This window comes from Bombina bombina, chromosome 11 (genome assembly GCF_027579735.1).
Source record: "Bombina bombina isolate aBomBom1 chromosome 11, aBomBom1.pri, whole genome shotgun sequence".
NCBI lineage: Eukaryota > Metazoa > Chordata > Amphibia > Anura > Bombinatoridae > Bombina > Bombina bombina.
The window spans coordinates 25,664,370-25,677,298 of record NC_069509.1 but is presented as its reverse complement, the minus strand read 5'-3'; the positions used below and the strand labels follow the sequence as shown (position 1 = coordinate 25,677,298).

At 42.8% G+C, this 12,929-nt stretch overlaps 1 protein-coding gene across 4 annotated transcripts in view; it reads right to left on the bottom strand.

Moving 5' to 3' along the window:
* The window catches only part of LOC128642294 (uncharacterized), a 92,095-nt gene that overhangs the window by 70,012 nt on the left and 9,154 nt on the right, over positions 1-12,929 (bottom strand). For 3 of the 4 annotated variants that reach the window (XM_053695013.1, XM_053695014.1, XM_053695011.1), the window contains exon 3: positions 417-500. The exons of the other annotated variant lie outside the window; for it this stretch is intronic. In XM_053695013.1, the coding sequence (XP_053550988.1) occupies positions 417-500 (84 nt within the window). The remainder of the gene's footprint in view (positions 1-416; positions 501-12,929) is intronic. 4 annotated transcript variants of the gene reach the window in all.

Sequence of the window (12,929 nt, the reverse complement as noted above, 5' to 3'; positions counted from 1 at the left end):
GTGTGTATTTATAGTGTTTGTTTAGTGTGTGTCTTGTTAGTGTAACATATCTATGGTTTGTGTAGTGTGTATTTATAGTGTTTGTTTAGTGTGTGTCTAGTGAGAATAACATATCTATGGTTTATGTAGTGTGTATTTATAGTGTTTGTTTAGTGTGTGTCTAGTGAGTGTAACATATCTATGGTTTGTGTAGTGTGTATTTATAATGTTTGTTTAGTGTGTGTCTAGTGAGTGTAACATATCTATGGTTTGTGTAGTGTGTATTCATAGTGTTTGTTTAGTGTGTGTCTAGTGAGTGTAAAATATCTATGGTTTGTGTAGTGTGTATTTATAGTGTTTGTTTAGTGTGTGTCTAGTGAGTGTAAAATATCTATGGTTTGTGTAGTGTTGTGTTTTATAACAAGATAATAACTCACTTGATATTATTACAAAATCTCCATTAGGTTCTCTTGAAGCCTGTTCTTGAGCCTTGTGGTCCATATTTCCATGCTTTTGGTTCTCTATATAGGAATATTAAAGGGACAGTAAACACATTGTGATTACAAGATATTTCTGTTGTGTTGCAATAGAATAACATATCAGCCAAATCTTAATGTTCTAAAAAAAATTAACATATTATTTGTCAGCATCTAAAATCCACCCACCATTTGCTATATTAGGAGGAGCCTATCTCGGTTGGAGGAGCCGATCTCAGCTTTAGCCAGCAGACAACAAGGTTAGTCACTGTCATAAAGTTAGAATAAAGCATATTGTATTGTAGCTGATAAAGACAATTAGGGACAGATATGTAGCAGGGTTATAGCCTTGAGAAGCCAGCAGCTGCATTTCAAGGCCTGAGTGTTATTTATTGCTCTATTTTCAGAGCTAAATTGCATGAAAGGGAGCAAAATAAATAATGAAAATATATTGCAAAAATGTTTTATTCTGTATAATTAAACATTTTGGGCCAGATTACGAGTGGAGCGAAAATGTTTGTGTGTAAGCTATAAGGGGTTTGTCACGCTCATCAGGTTTACCGCTAGTGTTACGAGTTGAAAGTAAATGCGATCGCTTTAGAGCAATAGTAATTAAGGCTAGAATGATTACCGCAACTTCAGAACTCTGGTTAAAGGGACACTGAACCCAAATTTTTTCTTTTGTGATTCAGACAGAGCATGCAATTTTAAGCAACTTTCTAATGTACTCCTATTATCAATTTTTCTTTGTTCTCTTGCTATCTTTATTTGAAAAAGAAGGCATCTAAGTTTTTTTTTGTTTCAGACTTGGGGCAGCACTTTTTTATTGGTGGATGAATTTATCCACCAATCAGCAAGGACAACCCAGGTTGTTCACCAAAAATGGGCCAGCATCCAAAATTACATTCTTGCATTTCAAATAAAGATACCAAGAGAATGAAAAAAAAATGATAATAGGAGTAAATTAGAAAGTTGCATATCATGTCATGCTCTATCTGAATCACAAAAGAAAACATTTGGGTTCAGTGTCCCTTTAACTATTTTGCAATACTAAAAAGTTGCACAAAACACATCATAAATACATTACAAAGTACAGTTACACTCATAATAATAACACCGTCTAATAACACTGTCTAAAATATTTAAAAAATGATTTCACAAAAAAGTTATAAGGGCTCAAAGATATGAGCTCTAGGGTGTTAGAGAAAAAAGGCTGCAGAGGGCTTTAACATAGAGATATATGTAAATGTATGTGTGTGTATATTTATTTATATATGTATGTGTGTGTGTGTACATATGTATTTATATGTGTCTATATGTATTTATATGTGTCTATATGTGTACATATGTATTTATATGTGTCTATATGTATTTATATGTGTCTATATGTATTTATATGTGTCTATATGTGTACATATGTATTTATGCATTTATATGTGTCTATATGTATTTATGTGTACATATGTATTTATGTATTTATATGTGTCTATATGTATTTATATGTGTCTATATGTATTTATATGTGTACATATGTATTTATATGTGTACATATGTATTTATATGTGTCTATATGTATTTATATGTGTCTATATGTGTACATATGTATTTATGCATTTATATGTGTCTATATGTATTTATGTGTACATATGTATTTATGTATTTATATGTGTCTATATGTATTTATATGTGTACATATGTATTTATATGTGTACATATGTATTTATATGTGTACATATGTATTTATATGTGTAGATATGTATTTATATGTGTACATATGTATTTATATGTGTCTATATGTATTTATATGTGTCTGTATTTATATGTGTCATCTATATGTGTCTGTATTTATATGTGTCGTCTATATGTGTCTGTATTTATATGTGTCTATATGTATTTATATTTGTACATATGTATTTATATGTGTCTGTATTTATATGTGTCATCTATATGTGTCTGTATTTATATGTGTCTATATGTATTTATATGTGTACATATGTATTTATATGTGTACATATGTATTTATATGTGAGGATATGTATTTATATGTGTACATATGTATTTATATGTGTCTATATGTATTTATATGTGTCTGTATTTATATGTGTCGTCTATATGTATTTATAGACATATACACATATAAAAACATAAATGTATATTTACACATATATAGACATATATAAATAAGTGCAGTTAAGCATTAGGAATGGGAGAATGTACTGAAAATGTAATTCGTTTGGTAGAACAAATAGTCCTGTGGATATTCGTTTTGGGAAATCGAATGTTGATAAGAATGAAAATTTATTTCAATGCAGTAATCAAAGGTAATTTCTGGTTTTGAATGCTACTTTAGTTTTTTGAATGTTCATAATTCAAATATCCACTTTCGAAATTTCTGATGTTCAATAGTTCATGTGATAGGGAATTTAGTAAGCTGATACATAATAGATGCAAATATATCAATTTGAATGTTTCTATTTTGAATATTGCATAATTTGAGTATTACATTTAAAGAAAGTATTAGAAATACAATTACATTAGACAAATGTTATAATGTTGTACAAAGATTCAAAATTCGAAACTAATGAGATAAAATTTGGTTCCTTTTTTGAAAGATTTTTTTTTTATTTGAAAGATTTTTGCAAAATCCCTGTCACGGGGGCTGGACTGCAGGAGCTAAACCCCTACCCCCTACTACCTCACCCCTGTTGTTTCTCAGCGGTTTTGGGCTCCTCAGAGCAATCATGATCTCTGGAAGCTTTTGCTTGCTTGTGTTTCTGTCACACTGAACTTGTCTTGAGAGAGCTGGTCTCTGACCATCACACCCTTCTTCTTCTGCTGGCCGGGCTCATGGAACTCTCGGTCGGCCACATCACGGCCAAACACCCACTAACTATAAACCTGGTTGCTCCAGCAGTCCTTTGCCTCAGAACTTTGCTCTTTTGGGGATTGGTAATTCCTAGGCAGGACAAGAGGTGGGGGAATTACTGGAGGGGAGCTCCTTTGGGAACTAGGGGTTTTAGACACCCCTACCCCAATAAATTCCATGGACTGTATCTCCAGTCCCCAGTAACAAATCATGCTGCTTTTTGGACTGTGGCATTTGGGGACCGAGAACTTTCAAATGACACTATGGAAGTGCCACCACTCCCCTGGGATCACCCTCTAAATCTCCACCCCTGTGTCCTAGGTTTCTGTGGGACTGTGGCTGCTATGGAGGCGCCGGTCTGTCTGGAGGGGTGGGAATGGTGGGAAAATTGTGGGATTGTCCAGTGTCTTATCAAGATGAGTTTCTGTATAAGTGTTGTGTGTTTGTCCCAATAAACTGTTCTTTGTTCCACCTAAATGTTAGTTGTCTAGTTATTTGGGTGGGGATTGCTAAAATTACTCTCCGCTACATAGTGGCTGGTTGCAGGTGTTGGGAGATAGTTTTGGAGGAGCTACCCAGTGGTGAGATGCTTCCACCTACATGGAACATCCAAACCACCACCTGAAGACCTCTTCGGATGGAGCAGTACTTAACGCTCCGAAGGGTTGAGCTGAAAGCCCTGCTGGAAGCTCGAGGGGGAGTAGCAGGCAACAAGGACACAATCACTCTCGAGCTGATGGAGTTTAATTGGTAAGACGAGGTGGCTGGGGGAGCCCCTCACAATCCCCGACAGTGACCGGTCTAGTACAGCAAGTACGGCCCCCACCCAAGGGAGTACCACATCGGACATACAGCGAGAAGTCGAATGGTTACTGTCCGATGAGGCCATCACCAAAAATGTATCAAAAGTTACTCAGCTCCACAGAGCTGCAGGGGGAGTCCAGCATCCACTTCCCAACCGGTGACCTGGTCCCCAAAGTTGCCGTATGAGGCATGCAGAGTCTTCAAGGAGGAGGAAGATGACATTGACTTCTACTGAGACCCAGTGTGTGTTCTGAGAAGTGGCCAGTGTCGACAGGGTCTCCATTCTGCTTGGCAAACTGTCTAGTCGAGCGCTGGATGCCCTCCACACTGTCCCTGCTGAGGACCAAAGGGACTATGACAAGGTCAAGGAGTGCATCCTTACCCATTAAGGTCACACTCCGGAAGCCCACTGACAGCCGAGAGCTCAAGCGAAAAGAGGGGCAGCCTTACACTGAGTGGACACATCAGTTCACCCATGCCATGGACTCCTGGTTTGTGGGGTGCAAAGTGACCACCTTGGCTGAGGCTTCCCAGCTGATTCTGCTAGAACATTTCTATGATGCTGTACCAGCAGAGGTGAGAGAATGGGTCTGAGATAGGCAACCTGAAACAGCGGATCAAGCCACTATTTTGGCGGACCAGTACACGATGCCCAGCGGCAGTCGGCCCCTGAGCTCAGAATGACCCCCACTCTGCTCCAGCTGGCCCTCGCTACCCGACCGCTACCCGATAGCATCAGACCCAACCACCTCCGGCTCCACCAGCCGGGTCCAACACACCCACAAGTGCTTTATCTGCGGACAGGTCGGTCACATCCAGTACCATTGCCCGACCCAGTTCAGCCCCCCTCTGGGCCCCAAACCATAAAGCCCCCACTGACCCAGTGGGTAAAAGCCCCTGCGAAGACCTATCAATCTGCTTCCCACTACGAGTACACAGAGGACCCTACCGGGTGAGCAGATGAGGAAGTTAGGGTGGTGCCTGAAGTGTGTGTTGCCATGGTTGATTATCGCGGCCACCATCTACAGGATGTCTGGGTTGATTAGCAGGCAGCCAAAGGATTAAGGGACACTGGCGCCACCATCACCCTGATCCAACCCCACCTTCGGTTCAGCTGGGAGGACCCTCTATGTTCGAGTGACCGGAGGAGCCACTCTCCAAGTCCCCACAGCCCTTGTACACCTGCACTGGGGTGCAGGATCCCAGGATGTAGAGGTGGGCGTTATGCCCAAGCTCCCTGCTGAGGTCTTGTTGGGAAACGACCTCGGTCACCTTATTTCTGCTTATGTGGGGGAACCCCCCAGGAAGCTTACCCAGTGATTACCCGCCAGCAAGCTCAATGGCCAGTCACTACCCCTCACCCCAGGACCTAGGTAAGACAATCCACCTCAACTTCTACTCACCCCAGATAGACCATCCGGACCTCTACCATACCCGCACCTCCCGACCCAACTCCTTTCCTTCTCCCTGACCAACCTTCTTGGGCATCTCCTTCTGACTTTGCCCAAGAGACCTTGAGTGACAAAACCCTAGCCCCATATAGATCCCAGGTAGGTTCCAACCCCCAGGGCCCCGGCGAGGAGCGCTTCCAGTGGGTGCGGAGGCTCCTATACCGGGTCTCTAAGCTGAAGAAGGGCCCAGTGCCTAAACGCCAGCTTGTTGTACCGGAAAAGAGTATAGGACACAGTTCACTGCAGAGGTTACTAGACAACTATGGAAACTGTGCGGGATTATGCCCCTGCATACGTTCTCGGCCATGCACAATGACTGGGAAAGATTCCTGCCACACCTCCTTTTTGCATATAGAGATGTGCCCCAGGAATCCACAGATGTTTCCCCCCTTCAAGCTGCTATATGGTAGGAAGATACGGGCAACATAGACCTCATCAGGCCACATTGGGAGGGGAACATCGGAGAAGAGGGGCCCTCCATTGTGGAGTACTTCTTTCTCCTCCTGGATAGGCTAAAGGAGCTCACCGGCCAGGGCGTACAGCGCAAACAGAATAGATAGTATGGCAGGAATGCCCGTACTTAAACCTTGAGTGTAGGACAAAAGGTGCTTGCCCTGAAGCCTGTCAAAACAGATAAGTTACAGGCTTCCTGGCAAGGACCCTACTGGGTGGGGGAACAGATAAAAGACACTACCTACATAGTAGCCAAATGTTCAGATGGACGAATCCAGAGTACCTTCCATGTGAACATGTTGAAAGCCTATTCAGAGTGGCCCCAGAACGTAGCCACTATATTTGCCCTGGCTGTCGAGGACTCAGAGAGACTCCCAAATGCCGGAGCTTCCCTACCCAGGTGAGGCTCCCAAAGGGATAGCTGATATAACCTTAGATGAAAGGTTAAGGGGAAAACAGAGAGAACAAGTGCGCCAGCTACTAGAGAAATGACAGGAGATGTTCTCTAACCTCCCCAGGTACACCCCAGTAGCCCTCCACAAGGTAGAGACCCCGGGAAAGCCCCCCCGCACCAGGTTCCTTACAGAGTCCCAGAAGCAGTTCAAGACAATATGCATTGGGAGCTCTGGGGAATGTTGGACCTAGGTGTTGTTGAACTGTCCAACAGTCCCTGGGCCTCACCATTGGTTTTGGTACCCAAGAAAGATGGGACCACCCGCTCAATGACAGGACCACCACCGATGCCTACCCCATGCCCGAGTCGATGAACTGTTGGACCAAATCGCCCTGGAGCAACTTTCTGACCACCCTCAACCTCTGTAAGGGGTATTGGCAGATCCCCTTAGCCCCCAACTACATCCCCAAGTCTGCCTTCATCACCCCCTTTGACCTATACCAGCTTAAGATCATGCCGTTTGGGATGAAGAACGCAAAGAATGGTAGACCGCTTGCTGGATGGCCTTACCTGGACAACATTGCCATCTATAGCTACACCTGGGAAGACCATTTGGTCCTCCTAGGCATCATCCTAGATCACCTTGGAGCCGCCGGGCTAACCCTGAAGCCCGATAAATGCTTCATCGGATGCTCGGATGTCCAGTACTTGGGCCACAGAGTAGGCTGTGGAAAGCAGCAAACTGAGACCACTAAAATCGAAGCTGTGGCTAACTGGCCCACACCTCGGACAAAAACCCAAGTTTTAGACTTTCTAGGAACCGCAGGGTATTACCAGCAGTTTGTTCCCAACTACAGTGTTCTGGCCAAACCCCTGACTGACCTGATCCGCAAGTGCCTTCCCCGACAGGTCCTTTGGTCCCCGGAGTGTGAGGTGGACTCTTAAAGCTTCAAAAAGGCCTTAGTCTCTGCCCCAGTACTGGCCGCACCTAACCCGGCGCAACTTTTTATGTCCATACAGATGCATCCATGTTCGGGCTGTTAGCAGTGCTAAGCCAGGTGGACCAAGAAGGACAAGACCACCCCGTAGCCTACATCAGTATGAAGCTGTTACCCAGAGAAGTAGGCTACATGGTGGTTGAAAGAGAATGCCTGGCCCTGGTATAAGCCCTCAATAAACTACAGCCCTACCTCTACGGCAGGCCCTTCACCGTTCTCACCGATCACAACCCCCTGGTTTGGCTTAAACGAGTATCGGGGGACAATGGACGCTTGCTAAGGTGGAGTTTAGCCCTGCATCCCTTCAACTTCAACATTCAGTACAGGCCAGGAAAGAGTAATGGGAATGCTGATGGTCTTTCCCGGCAGATGGAACTAGAACCTGCATTGGACAGCCCCAAGTAGACCCCTGTGGATCTAGTCGGGTCTGCCGAACTGGAAGGGGGGGAGTTGTCATGGGGCTGGACTGCAGAAGCTAAACCCCTACCCTCTACTACCTCACCCCTGTTGTTTCTCAGAGGTTTTGGGCTCCTGTGTTTTGTCACACTGAACTTGTCTTGAAAGAGCTGGTCTCTGACCATCACACCCCTCTTCTGCTGGCGGGGCTCCTAGAACTCCTGGTTAGCCACATCATGGCCAAACACCCACTAACTTTAACCCTGGTCGCTCCAGCGGCCCTTTGCCCCAGAATTCCGCTCTTTTGGGGATTGGTAGCCCCTAGGGAGGACAAGAGGTGGGGGAATTACCGAAGGGGAGCTCCTTTGGGAACTGGGGTTTTTGGACACCCCTACCCCCATAAATTCCACAGACTGTATCTCCGGTCCCCAGTAAGGAATCATGCCACTTTTTGGACTGTGGCAGCATCTGGAGACTGAGAGATTTCAAACGACACCCTGGAAGTGCCAATGGTCCCCCGGGATCACCCCAAAACCACCACACCTGGGTCCTGGAATTCTGTGGGACTGTGGCTGCTATGGAGGCAGCCACAGTCCCACCTATTCACCCCTAAACTGAGGCCCTCCCGCATCGCAAACACTAAAATAAAATTATTAACCCCTAATCTGCCGCTCCGGACATCGCCGTCACTATAATAAACATATTAACCCCTAAACCGCCACACTCCCGCATCGCAAACACTAGTTAAATATTATTAATCCCTAATCTGCTGCCTCCAATGTCGTCACCACCTACATACACTTATTAACCCCTAATCTGCTGTCCCTAACATCGCCGCAACCTACATTACTGTTATAAACCCCTAATCTGCTGCCCCCAACATCGCCGCCACCTAACTACACTTATTAACCCCTAATCTGCTGCCCCCAATGTCACTGCCACTATTCTAAAGTTATTAACCCCTAAACCTAACCCTAAGTCTAACCCTAATGTAACCCTAACCCTAACACCCACTAATTTTAACATAATTAAAATAATTCCAAATAAAACTTACAATTAATACCTAAATTATTCCTATTTAAAACTAAATACATACTTACCTGTAAAATAAAACCTAAGCTAGCTACAATATAACGAATAGTTATATTGTATCTAGCTTATGTTTTTTTTTATTTCACAGGTAAGTTTGTATTTATTTTAACTAGGTAGATTAGTTATTAAATAGTTATTAACTACTTACTAACTACCTAGTTAAAATAAATACAAATTTACCTGTAAAATAAAACCTAACCCGTCTTACAGTAAAACCTAACATTACACTAAAATTAAATAAATTACATTAATCAAATACAATTAACTAAATTACAAAAACAATAAACACTAAATTATACAAAATAAAAAAGAAATTATCAAATATTTAAACTAATTACTCCTAATCTAATAGCCCTATCAAAATAAAAAAGCCCCCCAAAATAATAAAACCCCTAGCCTAAACTAGACTGCCAATAGCCCTTAAAAGGGCCTTTTGCGGGGCATTGCCCCAAAGATATCAGCTCTTTTACCTGGCATATAAAAATAAAAACATCCCCCCCAAACAGTAAAACCCACCACCCACACAACCAACCCCCCCAAATAAAATTCTATCTAAAAAACCTAAGCTACCCATTGCCCTGAAAAGGACATTTGGAAGGGCATTGCCCTTAAAAGGGCATTCAGCTCTTTTACATTGCCAAACGGCATCTTCTATCTTCATCCTTCCGGCATGGAGCGGGTCCATCTTCAAGACATCCTGCGCAGAGCATCCTCTTCATACGGTCCCAGCAGTACACTGAAGGTTCCCTTTAAGGGACGTGGTTCAAGATGGCGTCCCTTGAATTCTGATTGAATTCTATCAGCCAATAGGAATTAAACTGTAAAAAATCCTATTGGCTGATGCAATCACCCACTAGGATTGAGCTTCAATCCTATTGGCTGACCCAGACAATGGGATTGAGCTTGCATTCTATTGGCTATTCCAATCAGCCAATAGAATGCAAGCTCAATCCTATTGCGGAGATGTTGGGGGCAGCAGATTAGGAGTTAATAACAGTAATGTAGGTTGCGGCAATGTTGGGGGCAGCAGATTAGGGGTTAATAACAGTAATGTAGGTTGCAGCGACGTTGAGGGCAGCAGATTAGGAGTGTTTAGACTTTGGGTTTAGGTTAGGGTGTTAGGTTTAAACATAAAAAACAATTCCCCATAGACATCAATGGGGCTGCGTTATGTAGCTTTACGCTCCGTGATTGCAGGTGTTAATCTTTTTTTTAGCCGGCTCTCCCTATTGTTGTCTATGGGGAAATCATGCACGAGCACGTAATGGCAGCTCAAAGCAGCGCTGGTATTTGTGTGCGGTATGGAGCTCAATGCTGCCATATGGCCCGCAAACGCCGTTTTTTTTAAAACTCGTAATACCCGCGCTATATGGAGTGAAATACCGCCGAAAATGCTGCGGTCGTTAATTTCCCTATAGCGCTCAAAACTTGTAATCTGGCTGAATGTCCTACAAGTTAAAGGGACACGAAAGACACTTTTTTTCTTTCATGATTCAGATAGAGCATGCACATTTAAATAACTTTCCAATGTATTTCTATTATCTTTTTTTTTATCCTTTGTTGAAAAGTATACCTAGGTAGGCTCAGAAGCTGCTGATTGGTGGCTGCACATATATATGAGTCTTGTCATTGGCTTTCAGCTATTTGCCAGTAGTGCATTACTGCTCCTTCAACAAAGGATACCAAGAAAATAAAAAAAATAGTTAATAGAAGAAAATTGGAAAAAAGTATAAAATGACATGCTCTATCTGAACCATGAAATAACAGTTAAACATGATTGAGAAGGCTCTGCTGCTGTCATGGCGAACATGAGGGGGTGAGCTAAGGTAGCAAGGCCTTTATGGCTAGGGAAAACACACTAGATCATTGTTTGGACATTTCAAGAGCAGTGACAGGGAATTGTGTATTTCTCGTCAGCTGCAGTGAACCTTTGATCATTAGGCCCATAGGCCCCAATATTTAAAACATCAACAGACTGATGAGAAACGTCCTTTTTGGCCTTGTCAGCCTTGCAGTCTGTCAAGATTTTCAAAGAAAATGGGCGTGGCCAAGCAGTGCTGGAGAATAGAGATGTCTCTCCTATAGACGTCAATGGGAGCGTGATGTCACCACCCGCATTGTCAACATCGCTGCTTGTCAGGATTTAGCTGTGGCCAGGAGGGGCCCTATTTGAAGTAGATCTACACATCGCAGACAGTGCGCTCACTGAAATCAAATATAGTTTATGTGTAGATCCACTCCAAATATTGCCGGGGGGAACCTAAGTTGCACTACACCTATGCTAACTACCTTAGATGATGAAACCTCGCTAGCAATTAGCTGCTGCTACCCTCCTTGGAACCTGCACTTTGCTGATTCGAACATATCGCACTGGTGTCGCTGGTGCAGCCTACTCCCACTAGCATGCCCCGCTAACTCCCCCTAAATGCCTATAACTATGTCACATCTAAGCTGCATTCCCCCTGCTCCACCTCGCTACCTCCTACCAACCGCCTACAACTACATCACACCTAACCTACACATCCCTAGAACGCCCAGCTAAGTACCTAATACCACTTAAACGTATGTAATGCCTAAACTACACTCCCCTGGAATGCCCCAGCTAACTTCCACATACTGCCTACTATCTGAAAAATATCTGACTATAATAAACTATACTAATAGTAAACCTCCACATTATAACTACAGGAGCTATGTTGCTAAAATTATAAACAATGTTTAAAGGATGTGTCCCGGAGGTGCACTAAACACCAGAGGCAGACTACCAGAGGGCTGGCAAATGTCACCGGCCTAGCCGGGCTCTTGGAACTGAGCGCCAGACTTGGATTGAGCCCCAGTCCAGTGCTTCTTAAAAGGGGTGCAAATCGAGCAGGGTGCAGGGGATCAAGATGCCCTTTTAGAATGTTTTTGGTGATTTGATGAGGCACCTGGAGATACCACTTGAGGGTGCTACCTTCTGGGAGGATGGGGGATACTTCAATTACAGGGATCTCTTCCTCAAGGGTCCAGGTGCCCATCTTTGTGGAGGCAGACTTCAGTAGCCTCTTCTGGGACCTCTGCTCCGCAATCTTCATCAATCTTCATCCAACCAATAGCATATATAGTAAACGCCTCTCTGCGATGCTGGCTGTATGTCAAGAGGTTGGAAAGGCTTGCTCGACATAGCATAGGATCATTTGGAATATCTTGCCTCGTAGCACTTTCGATTATCAAGGCCTTAGTGAATGTTACTTTAGTTTTCGAATGTTCATAATTATATCGAATATCCACATTTGAAATTTCGAATGTAACATTCGATTTAACAAATACTATTAAGAAGCTCAATAGTTCTGGGGTGGGGAATTTAGTAAATTGATACATAATAGATACAAAATATAAATTGGAATGTTTCTATTTAGAATATTGCATAATTTGAAATGACATTTAAAGAGAGCATAAGAAATACTATTACAAATATATTGATTCAAATTGTTTTATTTTGAATATTGCATAATTCAAATCAAATTACTAGAAAATTTGAATCAAATATTGCATTTAAAGAAAGCATTAAAATACTATTACATTAAACAAAGGTTAGAATGTTGTACAAACATTTGAAAATCGAAACAAACGAACAAATGTGTTAAAATTCGTTCATGATTCGAATGTTGCAAAACATTCACCCATCCCTACTGCTGACCCTCTGAGTAGTGGTGTTTGAATGCTGGTGCACAGATCCTCACAGCATATGTATGTATGCCGCACAGCTCTGCAACATCATGGTTTTTGTGTGAGTTGTATGGCTACAATGTGTTGATTGGCCAAGAGTCTGTAACGACATCTTGAGAAAAAAATAGCAGTTTTGTAAAGAGCAGCTGGAGGGTGATAATAAAACTTCTAGATGTCAATCAATAACAGGAATTTGTGCATCTGCAATAACATTTTATACATGAAACAGCTATTAAAAATAAGGAGATTCAGGATCTTCTTTCAGTACATAGCAACATTACTACTGGCAGCCTATAAGAAACCAGTGAAGTG